This window comes from Channa argus, chromosome 13, assembly GCF_033026475.1.
Source record: "Channa argus isolate prfri chromosome 13, Channa argus male v1.0, whole genome shotgun sequence".
In the NCBI taxonomy this organism is placed as follows: Eukaryota; Metazoa; Chordata; class Actinopteri; order Anabantiformes; family Channidae; genus Channa; species Channa argus.
The window spans coordinates 9,225,399-9,239,894 of record NC_090209.1 but is presented as its reverse complement, the minus strand read 5'-3'; the positions used below and the strand labels follow the sequence as shown (position 1 = coordinate 9,239,894).

At 41.0% G+C, this 14,496-nt stretch overlaps 1 protein-coding gene across 6 annotated transcripts in view; it reads left to right on the top strand.

Annotated features, from left to right (window-relative positions):
• The window catches only part of LOC137140081 (IQ motif and SEC7 domain-containing protein 1-like), a 78,027-nt gene that overhangs the window by 36,728 nt on the left and 26,803 nt on the right, over nucleotides 1-14,496 (top strand). The window contains exon 1 of one of the 6 annotated variants that reach the window (XM_067528178.1): nucleotides 2,708-3,507. The exons of 4 other annotated variants lie outside the window; for them this stretch is intronic. In XM_067528178.1, coding sequence (XP_067384279.1) covers nucleotides 3,431-3,507 — 77 coding nt within the window. In that variant the 5' untranslated portion in view covers nucleotides 2,708-3,430. Of the gene's footprint in view, nucleotides 1-2,707; nucleotides 3,508-5,477; nucleotides 5,987-14,496 lie in introns of those variants that run through there. One more of the 6 variants, XM_067528180.1, reaches the window with a different exon arrangement.

Here is a 14,496-nt window from a genome sequence, read left to right as displayed (position 1 = left end):
CCCTCTTTGCCAGTAATGATATCTGTCTGCTTAACCTAAACTGAAAAGCGCTCGTCACTCAGAACAATCTACGGCTTTGGTTTGACAGTATAATTCACTCTCATGTATTGCCCTGTGTTCAGATTCAAGGGAATTTACGGTCATAAACTATAATTAACGGTCTAACGATGCATATTGCTTTTGGTACAGATGTTCAAGTTGGCCACTGGAGAGCTGAGGTCTGCCATTTATTGAATGCTTCCCTAATGTAGTTTGAATATCAAATGAATGAATTTCCCTTATGTATTGTGTTGATGCACTTGTTGTGAATCAGATGGCCTGTCAGACTCCTCATTCCCACAATCACATCAGCCTCATGACTGCTGAACCTGCATAGCATGGAAGCTACTCCAAACTGCCACCAGGGGGTGAACTTTTCTAACACATCCTTTCGGACTGGCTGTCCTTTGCACAAACACTGTTAAAAGCTGATGTATACTATACGTTTTGCAGGCTAAGACTCCCTGTTCACTACTTTTCATTCAACTTCTTGTTTCACCCCCTTCTCCTACGCACACACAACTTTTTGATATCTGAAATATTGCACTTATATTGATCCACCTGCAGTGTAAAGGGAGGATCTTGGCCAGAAATAAAAGAAATATCTGTTACATTTCTATATTCTTATGCTCCTGGATGCTTGTTACTCACATTGACCCACAGTACAAACACATACAGTACTTGTTAGTTTTATTTGATTCTCACTTCAGAGGAAGGGAAGAGCATTAGAAATAACTGACTGTAGGCTGCCAGTTTGTGGCCCCCACCATGTATCTATGTAGCTGCAACATCTCCAATTTAAATCCATCAAACATCTTTGTTGCATTTTACAACCCCCTTCCCCCATGTTTGCTTTTGCTCCTCCTTCTTAGATATTTTAAAAGAGCTGAAAATATCTCTTTCCAAAAGAATAGTTGGTGAATTACATCGCTGTAAACACAGGAGCACTTTCAAACACTGAAAATGCTGACAACCCTACATGCATTACCTCACATACTGCAGCAAAACCTAGTGTAGAGTGTAATAGAGACATGATTGGTTATATGTGTAAATGGGAAGAGGTTATTTTAGCTGGCAGTTCTCCACTAACAAACATCAGTTTACCAAAAATATGGGCTTGGCAATGCACAACATGTAGAAATAATCTATGAACTCATTAAATCATATCCTCTTGTGCTTGTAGACACACTTGCACAGCTTTTTATTCCGCAAAAACGAATAATAGCCTGTCATGTGTGCTTGAGTCCCTTGACAGGCTCTGGTATGTTCTGCTGACAGAAACCGTGGGGTTTCCACCCACAATCACCACAGTAGACAACATCACATGAATTGTAAAAAGGGAACTCAAAGGGTTCTCATGAGTACATCATCACAATGAACAACAGACAGAATGGGCAATTGGAAACAGTGAGAAAAAATATTTTAAGTGCATTTTCTTACCTCTAAACTAATGCCTTAATCATTGTAGGTGGATTTTTCTCTAACATAAGCCTCTGTCTCTACATATTATCTGAAAATCTGCCATAAACGTGTCTTTTACTTTCAAACAAATGCTGTGTAACATCACTGAGATTTAGAGTGCAGAAATTATACAAAGATAGTAGCACTTGTAACGCAGGGAGAATGTAAAATGTCAACTCACAGAAGTCCGTTTTTCATCAATGCAAATAGAGATGAAGAGCACAGATTAATGGCTGGCGGTGTGAGGTCATTTTCTGTGAGATGTGTGTAAATCAGGAGGCAAGTTGTGAAAAAAGGCTGTCGAATCGTGTATAGATTAATTAATTCCTCAGTGTCCCCGCTGTTCACAAAGGCTCTCAGCATATAGCATTTGTGCTGCTCTGACCTTTTTACGTCTTGGCTTGGGAAAACAGAGGAAGTCTATTTTGTGCCAGGAGGTGTTTGAGCAAAGTTGTGAATGAAACACATCTTACTATGCCAATTGGTGCATTAATGTGTAAATATTCAAACCTATTAATGCATATTTGTTTATTTGTGTGTTTGTGTTTGCATGTGTTAGTCTACTTGTTTGTGCAAATATGCAGTATTTTTCAGTGTTTGTGTGAACACTGAAAGTGGCTGAATATTGATGAGAGGCCCCTCCACACCCTTTTCCCATGACTGCTGGGACTGGGTGGCACTGCAGTGTGGCACTGTATCTCAGGCAAAGAAAGAACAGTTTGTCTATGTTTGTGTTCAAATGCAGAAACCCCTTTCAGCAAGACAAGAGGGGATGCAGTTTTAAAGCTTTACTATGCACCACAGCTCATTTGAACATGGTAACATTCTGTCCTACTTTTAAACCGAAATTAATTTTCCAATTCACAATCTTTCTCCATGTAATGCGATTATGTTTTATGTGATGCTCCCATGAGGTTGAGTACTGTGAAAATAAACAAATCTCTTTTCCTTGACACTGACACAACCCAACACCACTTGAAGCTCACTGTTATTTGAATAAAGCTTGTATAAACTCATGTGCTCATACAACATTGCAGCAGCAGCCCCTCCCTGCTGAAGAGGCACCCAATCACACGTTTCTCTGCTAGGCCTCCATTTGAAGCTTCAGTAGTACGGTAGTGTTGCCCAGCAACCAGAATCGGCACATTTCTGGGAGGTCCTGTGTGGATGGCAGCAGCTGTAAGAGGGAGAGGGAGACAGAAAGAACAAGAGGGAGAGGATCAGGAGTAGGGGCCAGAGGTAGGAAGAGAGAAGGTTTAGGATTTTACTGGAGGAGGAGAAAAGGTGGAGAAGGATGGTGCGGTAGGCTGACGAAAAAGCCATGCTGAGAGAGCGAGAGAAGACCCGGGGAAAAGTTTTTCCCTTGCAGCAAAGGAGGAGGCAGAAGAGGAGGCCAGTGGTGATTCCTGTTGAATCTGTGCTTGTTTAGTAGAGACTGGCCAGTTTTTGGGGGATTTCTCCTCATTTCTGCGCTCAAACTTATTCCCGTACCTGTGCCTACTGGAGCAGTGCATACCATCGGCTGCAGCCATGACGTCTCAGAGGATCCTGGGCTGATGCACTGGACACACTGACTGACCTGAATAGGAGCTAAAATACGAATGAAGCAGCCAATATACTTATTTTGGGAAGTGGATCCCAAGCATTAACAGTGTGTCCAAATGAATCCTGCAGAGGGTTCCTGATAGGCCTGGCTTTCTGGGTTAGTGATGGCTGAGACAGTTCCAGGAATAATGTGGTTGTTCTGGGCGGGTTAAAACTACTCAGGCTGTCATCCAGTGGTGGTGGCAGAGCTGTAACTCCAGACGAGGAAAGATCCAGCATTCCTGTCAGGGATTCAATGGCTGAAGAAATGAGCCTGTGCCTGTGGTGCCATATAAAGTTGTTGGATCCCATTACTATTCTGCCCTGTTGATTGTCTGAGCTGAGGATGTGGAAGTTCAAAGCATTTTGCCTGGATTACTGGCATGTGCTGTGTTTGCATCCACACAACAACTTTTATAAGAGGTATGTTTAAAAAATCCCTGCGTTTTGCGGTCATGCTTGGTTTAGAATATAACTTCTTTGCTACATCTTTTGAACAGCTCATAAGTATCACATAGTGCTGTTAAAATGCTGCTAACATTAAACAAACCCGTAAGTTTTGAAACGGACTAAAAGTTGCTTCGTGTCAGACATGGCTGATTGATAAAGAGCTGCCCTGCTCTGCACGCTGACACACTGGCTGACAGAGAGAGACATTACTTAGGTGCGTGCGAGCTGACTGACTCATTATCGATTTTCTCAGAGCAAACCAGGTTACGGATGTTATTTCGTAGAAGCACTTGTTAAAAGTAACTTGGCACTTACAACGATCTTGTTTGTGTTGGTTGTCTGTTTAGTGTTGGCACTGCTGAAAAGAATTAGAGGAGGTGGCCCTGACTAAATTCATTCACGTCTGTTCCACTGGGACCTCTTCTCATTCAACTTTAACCTACTGCATAATCTGGGCCTCATTATTGAGTCTAGCTATGCAGCTCTGATATTCTAAAGATCTGGAATCTATATTTTAGCAATCTATAATGTGTTCATGGATGTATTTCTCTTTCACCCCAGCTGGCAAGTCATGATGTCATATTTGATTTTCATGCCTTCAAGTCATGGCTTCTTTAAATGCAACACATTCACACTCACTTGTGTTTTTGCCGCGTCCAGGTATAGACTCTATGTAAATTACTCACCCAACCCCCTTCACGGCTGTGTTGAGATCATAAAAATCTCTTCTGTGTTTTACTGCCCATCACGACACAGTTATCCGCAGCTCCACATTCCATGTGCACACTCCAACCTGTCAAATTATTAAAACACACTGAGCGCAAAAAAACAAAAACAAACCAACCATGTGAAGATGTGAAGAAAAGCATGGAGATGAATGGATTTTTCCACAGATATAAATGTGCTTCAGCTACATTTTCAGCTTCAGAGTACTCAGAATTCCTCAGTTGTTACCTTCCTTTTGTTCATCATAAATTAGACACCAGCATTTGCACTTGTGAAGAAAACAGTTTATATTTTGGTTTATAACTGTCCCATTATGCTAGAAAGATCTGTGCTGTTGTGTAAGCAGAGGCTTCCTTCATGTGCATCCTGTTGTGCAGATGCTTGATGTCAGTGTGAAGACATTGATCCAGGATCTGTGAAAATCAGAGGCACCTGCCTTCTATCTCAGCTCTGTATGCTAATGTCTTCACACACATATAAACGTAATTAGTCATAAGCATTAGCATTCTGAAGGTGAGGATACAGCATGTCCATAATTCATTAGAAATGCATCATTTGAACATGGGCTTCAGGGAATCCCCCAGCTTTAGGGGCTACCTCAGGATCAAATCACTTAGGTGTGGGAATCTTTTTAGTCGAAAAACTGTGTGTGGCTTACTTACTTACTTACATCTGAACAATCACCTTGTTTTTCTGCTACAAGCTGGTCTCAGTTATGACTCAGTGGTCATTGGAATTATTTAGGGCAAATGTTTTTTTTTTCCCCTTACACACAACTATTGAACAACTCCGTAAATGTCCACTCCCTCAGAGTTACTGGAATATCTTGATCATTGGGTGTAACTCATTACACTCCTTTGGCCTCAGTGTAACATATTCACATGGAACCAGAGGACAGAAACTTTGTTGTTAAAACAACATCAGTGTAGTAACTCAAAACAGCCTCTCAAATCTCCTGAACTGGGGTTCACCCCCCCTCCTGCAAGGTCTTCCCATTGAGAGCAGTGTGATTGTTGGACATGGGCCCAAGAATTACCATACACTCAGGGACTGAAAGCTCTCTCATGCTCACTCTCTCTCTCTCTCTCTCTCTCTCTCTCTCTCGCTCTCTGTCCCTAACAGTTATTTTCACATAAACAAACACACATTAAAAACACAGCACAGGCCCTGCCCATCACCACTGGGGAGCATGCATCCTGGGTGCAACAGATGAGTGAAAGACTGCTCTGGACCGAACAAAAAGGAAGGGGTGTCTGCAGAGAAAGGAGAAATAGGACTGGTGTGGGATCCGTTGTGGGTGGAGAGCTTTTGTTAAGTAGAGGGATGATTTTCTTCTGCTATATGTAATGGACCTTTACCTTACTTGGTCATCAGGCAGCTTGCCTAGAGCACAAACTCTAAGCCCAGCATAAACTAGGGCAGGGAGAACATCGAAAAGGCATGAGTAAAGTAACTTTAGCAGCGAAAGAATGAACTTCTTTGTGGGTTTTCTATGGAAAGTGAAGGATGTAGGGTGTAATTTGTGGTTGAGAAGGGAGTGAGCGCAGACTGTACTTCTTCTGCCTCTGTTAGGGGGAGTTTCTGCAATTTTGTGTTTTTGAAACTTTTTTGAAACTTCCTTTCGGTTCCACGAGCATTTTTTTGGGGGGACGTCGGATGCCTCTGGTGATGTCACTGCTGTGTGGAGTGCGATGTGGAAGTACTGCATTTCCAGCCGAACTATAAGGTAGGAGGCCATCTGGCACAAAGCAGTGATGATGGCATGGCCTGCAGTATAAGTGGTGGTTGTCTTTCCGACTGACCGCAGCACTCCGTGCAGATATATCTTACGTCTGACTGACAAAATAACATTCCTATCTATATGCACAAGCTTGGCGGTTGCCTTTCTAAAACCATGGAAATGCATTAACACTGGTATATTGCCGAACGAGGCAGAAAGAAAACAGCAATACGTTTTCAAGGTCTTTCAGAGCAGTCTACTTTTATCAAGGACATGTCTCTGATAATAAAGACTTAAGAATAATCTGCACATTCTTTTTTTTTTTTAACTGCTTTAACCAGCTTAAAGATAATGTTATGCAGGAAGGATATGCTGTCTTCCCTCAGTGATAGGACTGTGTAATTGATTGACCTTTTCGTCAGTCTCCTTAGTTGTACTTTTTTGTGCATTTCCATTCATTCAAGTCTGTCCCATTAAACTGTCCCTTCAGATCGGATCTGGCCATGCCTAAACGTTGTTTAATATTTTACAGTTAAATTTACTTAAATATTAAACAGTTTTGTAACATTAACTGCTCAAATACATACTACTAGGAGTCTCCTCCTTATTCCACTGGTCTTTATATTCCACCGTCCCTTTGTTCTCTGTCCTTTTATATTCTTCTTCCCCCCATGTTCTTGATAGAATGTGGTGAAAAAATCCAGTGTAGACGAGAACATTGTGAATCGGAAAATGCTACTCTGCTGAATGTTAGAGATTAGGGTGACAAGGCAGTGGTGAATGTCAGACTGTAACAGGAATCACGTAGCAGTAACACCGTAGACACCAGTATACATTTGATCTGACTCTGCTTCTCTCAGAGAGTGCAACATTGAGAGAATTACTTATTTAATGTGTGTGGATCAGGAGCTTGTCACTGGTTTGTCTTCATCCCACAGTGGATATCTATGGGACGGAGTACAGGCGTTAGCTCTGTGGAGCCTTGTCTGACTGAATTTGGATGTTGACAGATCCTGACAGATCTGCACTGCTTTATGACAGGAATTATCACACACATTGCTGGTGGCTTGAACTGGACCAGTAGTTGATCCAAAATCGTGCTCATATAATAAGAGCAGGCACTGGCCCTTCTGTTGGTCCCTTGCTTTGGTACGCTGGCTATATGACAAGAGAAGTCTTTTTTTGGGGAGTTTAAGAGGAACTGCTTGTAATGGAAAAGTAGCAACCTGCCAAAGCAAGCTTGCATTTCCACTGTGGTAAGTTTTAAAAAATACTCTCCAGGGTGGAAAAGCTTAGACATGTCTAGGATCTAGGATTTATTCTGGTCAGAAATGTCAGGATGATTGAGATGTGAAGAAGCTGTTATGGTAGATCTTGAATTGCAATTAGCATTAACAGTAAAGATGAATCGATTTCTGGTTTCAAGAACTGGTGCAAAAAAGACTCAAACCCATAGTAATGTTCCTTTTGTAAAGATGGTGTTTTTCTTTTTACAGATACAGACTCACACAAACTAGGGCTGGTTGTACAAATTGTACTTTTGCATATATGCTTATCCAAATGCTTATTCAGTGAAAAATTTATTTGGAAGATTTACACTGCAACAACTGTATTGTCAGACTGTTTCCACGGTTTGGGTTTCACAGTGAGATGCATCATAGATTTTTCTTTTTTTTTTTAATCAGTGCCTGTGACTAAAATAACAGCTTGATACAAGGCGTTATTGAGCTTTGGTTTTTCTGAGCTTCACCTTCCATCTCAGACATTTGATATGCACCTGCTTTTCACAATCTTTGCTTAGGTTGCAGTCAGCGTCCACATTTCACTGAATAATTTACACATATGTCTATACCAGAGGGTCATCACATTGTGTTTTCTGCATTTTACCTTTAGGAATAATATTTTCTTTTAATAGCGTTGTTACCAGTGGTGCTCAGAGAACATTTGAACAGAACAGCAACACAGAGGCTAATATGCTGTTACTATAAGGCAGAGGGTTTAGAAGAAACTACAGTTTCACTGCTTGTGTACCTCCTATTGCTGCAGGGTTGCAACATTGTGGGAGAATATTTTTGGGGACATTCCCTCTGCTGCAGATTCTACCCTGTTCATGTTAAGCTGTACAGCTTTTGAAATGGTAATCATCTGAGCAAGCTAGTTTGTTTACTCTAATGCTCTAGAATTCCACCCTCTGGAGAGAACGCTTTTCATGTTCTGGGTGTTTACTGAGGTGTCTGAGGAGAAAAATGCACCCGGTACAAATAAAAAGGCATAACTAGGAAAAATTGTCATGTTTCTTCCAGTCTGTCTTTTTGCATAGGTTGTTATAAAGGAATTGCCAGTACATGTGTTGCTTTTGCTCTGGTCCTTACGATCAGTGAGGGACCATGAAAGCTCAGAGGGGAAACACAGGCACCGTCTCTTTCTGTGGCTTTTTGGGTTTTTTTTGCTGTCATTCTACTTTTGATGACATATTCCATTGCATCTTTTCACAGTGCCTGCCTGGAGAATAATGAGGGTATGTGCTGCATTAACTTATGTAATGGCGAGCAAGAGGAGGGGTTGGACGGTGGAGGGGGGAGGCAAGGGGAGGGGGAGAGGAGAAGAGTGATGAGCTCATGCTGCTGCACTGCAGCTCCTATATACACACTCTGCATCTTGTGGTCATTGCACGACATGCATACTCTTGCAGATACACAGCTGCATATACACTGTCTGTGTGCAGTAGTGTTTGATTGATTGATTCACATACAAATTCATGCAGACACCGATTATGAGAGAGCAGCTCATTATTTGTAATTAGAAAGCGAATTTAGCATTTTGCTGTGGAATTTGGAGGCTGACATACACTTCATGTTTCTATCGTTAATCTCTCTGTGTCTCACGATTGAATGGGACTTAATGCTGTCCTTTACCTGCATTGCTGCAACTATAGAGAGCTGAGGCTCAGCTTGTTCACAGCTGAGCCTCCAGAGCTCAGGTTGGTAATTGCTGCTAATCCACCAACTCTTTTCTGTGACAAAGCAGTCCCTCGTTAACCACAATGTCTTTTGATTTATGTCAGAAAGGTGAGGTAGGGTCAAGTGATAGGGGAAGTTGATAATGGCGCTGAGCCTTCCCTTTATAAAACCAGTAGTTCCTCTGGGGGCTTTCAGCTCTGTCATAGCCTGCAATTAATATGTGATAAATGGATAAAATACTGCTCGTGGCTCAAGACAAATATTAGAACATAATTGTCCATGATGTTTCATGGAAATGTATGTATCGTTTTAGGACAACTCAGAAGGAACATGCACTCTGCACATGTTTGAACTTTGTGGCTTAAGGTTAAAAGCATAATTTAATAGTTTTCCTTAATAAATACTTAATAATGAAAAGATGTGATTTTACTTGATTTATTTATTTTTACTTTTTGTATGCGTTGTGTTGGGCTGAAATTAGCACATCCCTTCATGAGAGTGAAATCACCCTGCTGTCAGGGGAGGCAGTTAAAGTTACATGTTTATCCTGATTGGACTAATTGCTTTGGGCTCTGTGTAAATGCAGGCTTGGGATTTTTTTTGACACAAATATCTATATTTTCTAATGGAACGGACATTGCATTTTTTTCTGTCAGCCTTAGCTGTTGCCTTGACAACTGGTCTCAGAGATCTTTGCACGTGCATGCAGTTGTGATAAATCTTGCATTCAATCTATGAGGCAAAATCCACAGAGATAAGTCCAATTCCTGTATCATTGAAGCTCCCCTAGTCACTATTGTCTCAGTGACATTATTCAACAATGTTCATTTATACCATACAGATATTGTCCGTCTATATTAATATTTAATCACTGATGCACATGGCTTAAATTTTCATAATTATCATTATTAATATCACTATGTCTAATAGTAGGAAAAATGCGTGGTAGGAAAAGATGCACTTTCAAGTTACTGTAGAGATCAGGTCATATAGTCCAGAATAAAGACAGCACCATTAAAAATAAGGGGCCATTTAAGACTGAAATTGACGAGACATCTCAAATGAGACTAAGTGATCAAATCTGACTCCACATACAGACATGAACAAGTCATACAGACACTTCTATTAACATCTTACTGCTGTTCTATTTTACATCAACTTTTTTCCTTTCCTCCTCTTGGTAAAGAGGAGTGGGAGTCTTTTGATCAGTCATACATCCCTAAACCCTCATCAGTTTCTGTGCGGTGTTGACTGTATACCAGCACCATCTGTTGGTAGAGAGCCTTCATAACAGAGAATGGCCTCAAGGTCCTGGAAAATCTCCTGTGACCACTTGATAGAAGTCTGTTAATCTCCCTCCCACTGAGTGGATAGGCTTCATTCGACGTTAAGAAATGTACCCATCAATGTTGTCTGCCTGTTAGTGGCCACTTAGTCAAATGATTTTGGGCAATCCACTGTGAGTAGGTCAAGGGCGGAAAGCTAAGAAATTAAACAATGGGAGATATTTTAGTCAAATAAAGATCTAAATTCCGTTGAGAGCAAAGAGTTAGTGGAGAGAAGACAAATTAAAGCAGATGGGGGCTCTTGCCTTGTCTGGAATCCCACAGGGGCTGCTGTAGCCTTGTAGTCTGTTTCTCTGGCTGTTCTCCCAGTTAGCTGCTATAGACATTTACTGCCAAGGTTTACTTAACAGTTCTGACATCCTACTGATTTTACCTGGGAGCTACACTTTCATTATAGCACAATGATTTACAAATTAATTTTTCTTATTCTATTCAACACAGACAAAGTAAGTGTTTGGCTCACATTTTAATGGCATAGGAGGCCACACCAATAAGTGCATGATCATTTCTGAGAATCCCTGCTCTTTTTGTTTTATTGATATATTTTTGTCATCCCTGAGTGTACAGAAGGGGGTTGAGACAAAAACAGAAGAAACATGAGAAGATGGATCTTCAACAACAGAGGCTAGTTGTACTTATGGTCGTGACAGTGTCAGGCCCCTAAGAAGTTTATTTACCTCAATAAGAAAAAAATATTCATATATTATATATTTTATATGTTACATCTTTTTATGACTGTCTACTGACACAACTGTTCAACTTAATGTGATAGTATTATAAAGAGCTTGTTAGATGACCTGTTATCTAATCACATTTTGAACTGTGCTCTGGTTGTCTGAGTTTGTGTTCTGGTTGAGAGCTCATATTTCCCCCTTCGGCAACACCATGTGTCCTGAAGACGAAAAAGGCAAAAAAACAATTGGTGACCTTGTAGAACTGTAGCACACGGGCTCCGGACATGTGCCCACTGAACCACAGACAACAGCTGAAGAAATTACTACAGAGAGGAGGCAAACTGGGAGTAAGATCAAAAATACAGCTGATAGTGGAATGAAATACAGAAAGCAGGATAGATTCATAAAAAAGAGTGAGGTTGTGAGGGACACAGCTGAGTGAGGCAGGGGAGGGTGTTCTCTGTGAGGAGAGCCTCCTCTTTTCATTGATGTTTAGGAAAATGTGCTGATTAGCAGAAAGTAAATCAGTCAGAAGGAGGTTCCCAGTCTCCTGCATCTGACAGAGACAGTGTAGCTTTCCAGTAACTCCGGTCACGTTACCTTTCTGTAAAGACCAGGAGGATTCGGCATCAGAGCCAGGATCTAGTTTCATACTGCATGGGCCAACCTGAGGACAGATGTACTATGGAGGTACAGGTAGGTGAGATGTATTGACCTAAGAGTGTGTGTGTGTCTGTGAGACCTGGCTGTGAAATGCCGGTTCACGTAGGTTCTGTAGCAGAGGCAGCAGCCGTTTACGTGTCGGCATGTTTGAGGTGAGTGGCTTGTGCGTATGCCAAAAATTTAATTTGATTAATCTCTTTGATTTGGATTTTAATAGACATTTGACGCCTCACTGAAGAGTCTTTGTTCATTTTTGTCTTATAGATCAAACAGCTTCTCGACTAGAACTAATTAAAAAACAATCAATGTGACAATCGATAATAGAAATAAATTGTAATCTCTGGTGTTCGTGATAGATGAATAGAATCGGGGGGGTGGGGAAAGCTGAATGTGTAATGCTGTATTTTTATGGAAAGCATGTAGTGTGGAGTTGTTGATGTTCGGTCACAGAGGTGCCCACATCACTGCTCTATAGTCTGAAGTCACACACATGCTCATGCATAGTGCCAGGAGGAAGGGAGAGCTGAGAAAGAGGTGTTGTATTTATTCTGTGAGTCAAAATACATTTTTATCAAGATGTGCTCTATTTTTAAGCAAATGTGTGTGACTTGCCAGCTGAGGAATAAATAACAGAACACAGTCAAGTTGTTCTTTTGGCCCTTTAGCTTCTCTCTGATTTATGTGCCTCTGACCTGGTCAACCCTTCATTTCCATCCCAACACGTTTCTCACTCACAGCACATTCCTGCTAATGTCCTGTTGACATCTTTTCATTGAATCCTATAAGCAGGACCTCTGATGATCTGTTTTCCCCAATTGTTCATAAATGGCTAGTGTATTCAATCTGCTCTCGTTAGACCTATTACTGTAGGAGAATGAATGGTTTAGTGAGGCTGTCATTAGACCCTATTAGAGTGTGAGACAGCTTCTCCCTCATCAGTCATGCTGTACGTGAGAATGACAGTGAGACAATACAAAGCTGCACTGTGCTCACTGGATACACTTTCTCTTTAAATCACATGCAACTCACCCCTTCCTCTCTGAACGTCCCTCAGTCCATTTCTGTCGTTTCCAATCTCCTCTTTTTCATCGTTTATACTCTATCAAGTCACATGTATCGTTATCTTGTTGTCCTGGTGCAGGACGTTGCTGAGTCACATTTCGTGGAGCAGCAAATAAAGTCAGAATGCCCCTCTGGGATCATTAGGCACTGTTCAGTAACTATGAATCTCACTTGCTTTTATTACACACAATTTCTCTGTGTTTCATCATTAAATGCAAATTAACAGTGAAAACATTGAACAGGCTTTTCTGGATATGCTGCTCATTATTCGGCTTCATGCCCGCATGGGAAATAGTTAAAATGGGGGCTCAAAGCTGCTTAAACATGATTCTGAGGAGCAGGGATCTCATGCTTAGTGCTCCACTCCAAAAAAACAGATTATACAAGGAAAATGATCTCACCCTGCTATCAGGGTTGGTTTGAGGATGTTACTTTAGTGCTGACTTGTCATGTTTCCCCCTCTGCTCCTCCCAGCTGTCACTTCAATATCTTTGTAGTATGTTGGACAGTTTAGAAAAGTGTAAGTGAAGCAGTTGACCTTATGTACTCAGTGGAATTTTTGAACATCTTGCATCAGAAAGTATCTGAAAAGGATCTGATTTTTACCTTTTTGTGGAAAGTGAAACTAAATCTCCTGCTGGCTGTAGCTTTAAATTAAGAGTTAAGAAAGCAAGCATATTTCCAAAGAATGTCAAACAGATTCAGATATTTTCCTAACTAGAAGTGGTAATCCAGTCCTGGCACTTAGTATGCAGGTCAAACGTACAGTATGAAATGTTCCTATGTTCCTTGGGATTCGTCAGTTTAAGTGTTTGTGTGTTAGTGCTTATGCTTGTTTTTCTTGTTTGCTCTTCGACCACACATTCTTCCTAAGATTCGCCAATGTATAAAAAAGTGAAAATATTAAAGGTGAGCTCCCCTTATTCAAACCCTAGCTGTAATGTAGAAGCAGCTTTACCAGAAGAGAAAAGATTCTCATATGGCCTGTGTTGATTTCTACATCAGTCACAAGGGTGTGAGAATTATTCTCTGCTGATAAAGTGTTCTGCCTTTGATTGACTTCCAAGGCTGCCAGGAAGTTCACCTGATAAAAATGACAGAATCAGGACAGTCTTCATTCAATAAAAACCAGCATGTTAAAAAAACACGTGTCTCTTAGCTCAGCATCTCAGGCAAATTTGAGGGAACACAGAAAATGGGAGAAAGAGAATCACGCTGACCTTTGATAATCCACATCCTTGTCCAAATCTAGTTATTTTGGAAGTACTGTATCAATGGAAACCAAGAATACTGTATGTCGAGTTTTAGTGAATAACACAACTATCAGTGCTTTCTGTATTTCTCACACTGATTACATTTTAAACTGGTGTATCTCAACAAGATGACAATTTGTGATAGAACTGCCAGAGGCCCAGTTTGATGTCCTGTGTGCTCAGGGAGCTCCGGCGGGGTTTTTAATTGTAATTGTAAAGTAATCAAAGGCCGGGAGATCGATGGGCCCTACAGCCTGCAGACACCTGGGCAGGCAATAAAGCAGTAAACTTTATGGAGCATACATCAAACCTCCAAGGATACAGCCAAGCTAGCAGTCAGATTTACTCTACATTTCAAACCGATTTCTCTGTAATGACAGGAATTTTTAATGACGGTGCTTGTGTGTTGTATGTAAGACACGAGCGGCTCACCTCTGATAGACTTGTGTTGTTCCTGAATTTCAATGTGTGCTAGAAAACATCCATAAACTTTGGTTTGTCTGTGAATTGAATGGAAAATGGAAGCAACATTAGCTTCTATGTCAGGTAGTTTATCAT